At 32.3% G+C, this 6,283-nt stretch overlaps 1 protein-coding gene across 3 annotated transcripts in view; it reads right to left on the reverse strand.

The window, feature by feature from the left end:
- Nucleotides 1-323: 323 nt before the first annotated feature.
- LOC119828878 overlaps nucleotides 324-6,283 on the reverse strand; it is a 28,933-nt gene continuing 22,973 nt past the window's right edge. For all 3 annotated transcript variants that reach the window (XM_038351167.1, XM_038351168.1, XM_038351169.1), the window contains one exon: nucleotides 324-4,369. In XM_038351167.1, the coding sequence (XP_038207095.1) occupies nucleotides 4,254-4,369 (116 nt within the window). In that variant the 3' untranslated portion in view covers nucleotides 324-4,253. The remainder of the gene's footprint in view (nucleotides 4,370-6,283) is intronic.

A 6,283-nucleotide genomic window follows, 5' to 3' on the forward strand; every position in this document is an offset into this window, starting at 1 on the left:
AATACACTTTCGCCAAGAGTCATCTAATCTTTTTGAGTGTCGGAGACGAGCACGCTTCGGCAGCACTCACCGCCAAAGAAGTATAATATATATAAATAGTAGCATGCTAGTGTGCTTAGTGGAAGAGCCAGACATCCATATCCTTTTCCTCGCCCTAATCATTCCTTTATTGCCGTTGTCAATCGTTATAAATATAAGGCTTTCATTCCTTATAAACGGACAATCCCTTCGCAGTGGCCCTACCTCTGCAAATGTTCATAAACAGATAATATAAGAAAATTTGTGTATTTAAAGACGAGTGATATATGAAATAAAACACTCCATACTTATAATTTCGTGTAATTATTAAAAATTTAAATAGTATAAGGATGTGCAAATACAGTGTGTACATGTAAATTAATTTACAAAGCAAATACCGTATATAATACTTAAAACAGAGATATAACAGAAATACTTCTTTCGTGTAGTGCAAAAAATTGAAAGAATAATCGCTACCTAAATAACAAACATGTTCATAAAACAATGTCGCGAATCCTTCCATAATTCTATTCAAAATTCATTAATGTGATAAATTTTAACAATGTCCTCGTTTACAGAAGCTAAGTCAGATCCTAACATCTACATGACGGGTAATACTCAAAGAACTGGTACAAATACAAATCGGTGGAATGATAACGTCAACATATTCGAGTGTCAATATAATACAAACGCTAAACAGTCTTATAAAATCAATTTCATTAACCTAATCTAAATTATTAACACAACTTAGCGTAAAATACACTTTCAATTTAAGCTAAATTTCAAAAATAGGACGCACTTCAAAATAGAGAATATTAATTCAAAAAAATAATACATACGTCATGCTTACTTTACATAATATTAAATATGTAAGAGCGGACAAACAAGCGTTTTCCATGTATGTAACTACAACCGTAAGTTCATTCAACTATTTAAATCTATGTCTAGCCAATGAACACAAGCTTGGACGTTTATCCAAGATATCGAATAGTTTCACTAAATTTTCCTATGTACACAACATCAAATTTACTATATATAGGCGATAACCTCAATCTTCAATACCTGAATATATCTAGATTAAAAATACTACAGAAAATGCACATAGAATGATTAGGGATAGGACGTGGTGCGAGCCACAACCTGTTCCATAAAATAACATTGAGCTGCCATCCGTTAATCAAATAAACACAACTTTCTCACATATAAACATAAATTTATTTGCCAGAGATCTACTTCTGCCGATTTAATGAACTTATATCTTAACTAATAAAGAAAAAATAACAAAATTGCATTCAAAAGCCGACTTCAATGAGCGTATCTCTAGCAACACAGTAAAACTGCAATAACAAATTTAACAGTCTTGGAATAAAATCGTACCTACCAATGACATTTATGTGCGACTAATTTTTAAATTTTGTTTTATTTACACATTTTAATAAATCGATAAAATACAGCGTTAAAATTTAGAAGCGAAATAGTCGGCCATGTTAAAAATAGTATATAGTTTTATCTATAACCCCAAAAAAATGGAATAAAAATGTATCTTAAAATGTCGTAACACGGCCGGCTTCGAATAATATAAGTATAAAACGACGATACAACTAACGACTTCACATTTCTAAACGTGTTACAATATTCATAAGAGATTTCACAATCAACTAGCACCTATATAGGTAATACGTTAGAAAATTATCCAACTGTATTTATTTAACAATTGGTTAGATAAGATATACTTTAAATTCGATACTGTTTGATGGTATTTGTACTATTGCTTAATAGATAACTGACTACAGTCAAAAGTTAAAAAATCCTTTTGTTATATACATAACTTTTGAGTGTCTATTAAAGATTAAAAAGTCTATAGTTGACTTTCTTTATCTCGATAAGATGATTAAATAAAACTATTTCCAGAGAAAGGGTTCATAAACAATCAGTCTTCACGTGGCTTGATCAAAAAGTCTATGAAGTATAAATAATTAACATTAAATAATTGTGATGTTTAATAATCAAGCCACAATGTTTTGGTTTAGAATGAACATAGAAATTAAATTACGAGGTAGAGAGAAATGCTGAAATGTTCTTTTGTTAATACATAAATATTTTAGCACACATTAATTATTAACATTAAATAATTATCGCCTATTCTCATCTCTGAGACCGGCGTCTTTTGAGAAGATTAAATCTTTAATTCTACTTTAAAATATTACACTAACCATAGTACAATGTAAATATTTACAGGAATGTTATGTTTTTATGTCTATGTCAAGTCCAAGGTTTGTTCGTTAAGAATATTCTCCTCTACTTATAAAATAAAGGAACATAAAATAGATGCGTTCGTCATTACATAATGGCACATAATCTTATAAAGCTTTTGTGACTTTTTCAGTAATAATTAATACCTATTTTATAAAAAAATATTAAAAATCTTAAATTTTCTAATTTTGTTTATTTTTTTATGTTAATACCTTTTAAAAATATAAAAAATGTTGCAAGTTGTTTTTAAATTTTGACAGCGTTATACATAAACAATTACTTCAACTGCTTCGTTTGGCATGCCAATTTCTCGACTATCTTAACATTTTATCCAAACATTTTTAAGCATTTCATTCAGTAGAGAGCATACTAAATAGATTCATATAAAAGTTCTAATAATATAAAATTAACAAATCAATTATAGACACAATATTAAAAGTGAAAACGTCATCACATATTGTTAAAGCGCCAAGGGATCGTCCTGTGTTGTATTTAGAGAATCTAGATAGATTTACAAGGCGATATCTACGTACCAGTACACATCGGAATAAACAAAAGTCCTGAAAATGGTTATTACACTTACATCATGTTAATCGCAATGATTGTAGATGCAAAAATCTTTATTACAAAAAAATATTGTTTTAATCATGTAACATGATCCTTTTATAACATTAATGCCAAATGCTACATGCATGAGGAAATATGCAGGGAACAGACAAGTCTTCGGTTTAACACATATTATAGGTGCAAACAAAACTTGATTATTTACTATTTTTGAAGTTTATAAAAGTATCTGGATAAATTAGTAACAGTGGATCGAACGTGTTTTTTAATTGTTCACAGTATCACAATGAATGCTGTTACATTTAGGGATGATCACATCATACATTTGTGCGGACATGTTTTATGTTCGATGTAAAAATACGGGTCGATATTCAAATGGTCCATCGAGTTTTTAATACAATACAACACGTTGCATTTGCATTGTGTGCATCGTTCCTAAAAAAAGGTACAATCCGAGTCAAATAACTTTGAAGTGCTAAGTTCCCGATACTTGAAATGTACGAATATTACCCATAATGCTCAATTAGATTTCTATAGATAGCCTATAGCGCAAACAAAGTTATTTGACCCGCACTGTATATCAGATTAATTTTCGCAATTCGTGTGAGGACAATAACGATTCAGTGATCATTCCACGTTAAGGTTACCAGTAATGAAAAAATGTAAATTGTCTCAAAGAGTATATGCTGAGTTAAAACAAAGAAAATGTACAAAAACTTAAAAAGTTTATATATCGTTTACTGGTAACCCTACGCACATAACAGTGTTACCACGTTAATTTATTGCTGTATACCATTTTATTAAATTTGGCCTGAATGCCGACACACAGACACTATTACACTGCGCGCTAAATAACTTTAGACTGATTTTAAGTGCATTTGAGGTGATCCATAAAATGTTTCATTAAATGAAATATATAAAAAACCCGCAAATAATCTCACCATGCTTGTTATTGTTTAATGATTAGGCGTGGAATTGATTCGGGATGCTCATTTCAATTACGTATCGCGCAGTGCAACGATGCAACCACAGACTATATATTAAACAAGACAGAGAAGTATATAGGGTTAAAAATAAATTACATCGTCGGTATATGCACAATATGCGTTGCTTAGTTTAATCAATAGTCGAACCTTCAAATATGAGTGTTCTCACGTAACTTCACAACGACCACTTCTTTCACAGTAATTTAGCGTTTAAAAAAACTAACATAACATTATTCATTATTTTTTATTCAAATGAAATGACAGAAATGTGTCACGCTGTCACAAGGGCTACGTGAGAAACTCATATATGCAGTGCGGTCACATAATCTGGAGTGTGCTTATACAATAAGACAATGGTTTAACAGCCAAGTAAGGTTTACGTGGCTTCGAAAACGTTCATCGCGTGCAATGACATCGCGGACAGGCGTCCGGTCAGGCGGTCACTTTACGAGGTTGGAGAGCGAGCGGGATCTCAGTGTCGGAGTGTGTGAGCGCGCGGCACACGCGAGCGCGCCGCGAGCGTCGCCGCGAACTCCGACGCTCGCCGCCTGAGCCGCGTAACGTAGGTATTATGTGATATATTATTTGCTCGTACGTTCTCACGTGCGGCTCTGCGAGCTGTTGCCAGCGTATGCGCATTGTGCATTGCGACTATGAAATATGTAGTGTCAATCGTAGTTTGAGATTGAATCGCAATTTACAATTGTGCGGATACAGAATGTCTTTCGAATGAAAGGGTGAATGGTTATTATTCAAACGAAATCGTAACCCTGATTACTACGATAATGGTATTTTTTCAAATGGATATGCATATGTATATTATATTCATATTCGAAATGCACAGGTGAGCAACATAATATTGGAACTTCTGCGATAATATGTGCTTCATATGGCGTTATGAAATGTGTGTTATAAAAAAGTTATTTGTTAAAATTTTCGTCATATTGAAATAACATAAACTGCAAACTATATACTTTATATATATACTACCAATTGCACATACAAACGCAGTAGTTGAAAATTACTTTTAGAGATAGATAAAAAATACCAAGACACTACAATCAGAAATAGGATAACAACAAGTAATAGATTAAACTACAAATTCTTACTACATAAGATTACTTTAATTAAAAAAAAAATATGTCTAAAGTTTATATGTATGAATGCAGTGTCTAGGCAAAAATATAAAAAATGAACTGCGCTTGAAAAAATGCTAATTATTTTTTCCTATAAGGCGATGCGAACACGATTTTAAACCCATATATACATGCAAAATTAGGTTTGTAAATAAAAAAAAAATACTTGGTACTTCATTACACGAACCAATAAATGCATTATTTTAAACAAAATGCTACGCCGTTTCAGCAATAACGTAAAAATAATTAAATCTACTGCCTACACTTATTATATCATTCGCATTTATCTCATTATTACAACACATGAGACAATATCGAAGAATAATATTATTATTTATTATCGATAGTACTTCCTAAGTTTCCATTCAAATTGATTCTTGACTGACTCAAATTTAAACCTTTGGTTGTAATATTGAATTGAAAGAAGTTTGATTTCATAACAAAATTTTCTAAAATCTATATGACATAAGCTATTTTACAAACCTTGTCGTGTTGTCGTATTAGATGAGTATTCTCAAAACACACAAAAACGAACAATAAAAGCTTACGAATCGTAATAATACTTGGAAAAAAGCCAACTTTATCAGTATAATCGTACCTAATATAATAAAATTATCAAAAAACGATAATAAGTTTAGTATCATTAAAATACAAACATGCCTAATGCTCAAATGCGAAGAATTCGGGAGAATAGAAATAAGATTAACATAGTATGTATTGAAGTATACATAAACATGCTAGTGCCACTGTAGCATAAATCGATTTATAGGATGCCTACAGTTTGGTCTTCGTACGATAATATATCAAAAAAGTATTATATTCAACATCAATGTAACACCTTGGACATGCGCAATAACTGCAGTCACAAAAACATCTATGTACAGATTTAAAAACATTTTTAAGATAAGAGACACAAAACACAATTACATGCAGACGTAATTAACATCGAACTATACACATACATTCCAAGCTAAAGCCCCCCTTAGCGTCAATACTGTGTCAGTACAAGCAAGAAGACATTTCACCTCTTTATCTTAGCTAAAAACGAGTCTGAATCTAAACAAAAATCGATCCCAATATCCAATCCAATTTAATCCCAGAACCTCAACAGCGAAAACCATTTACAACTGAAATTCCAACATACGGTCAGCAAAATGCCTTCAAATCGGTCCACAGCTCTCACGCGACCACACAGTACCGGTGCGCGGGGATTGCTATTTGCGTATCAGAACAAGAACTCTAGGCAGGCGACAAGGACGTATAGCGCGGTGCTCTCTCGCTCGCAGGCGCGTGCGGGGGCGGGTGCGAGGGCGGGGGCGGGGGCGA

The sequence above is a fragment of the Zerene cesonia genome, chromosome 9 (assembly GCF_012273895.1).
Source record: "Zerene cesonia ecotype Mississippi chromosome 9, Zerene_cesonia_1.1, whole genome shotgun sequence".
Lineage (NCBI taxonomy): Eukaryota > Metazoa > Arthropoda > Insecta > Lepidoptera > Pieridae > Zerene > Zerene cesonia.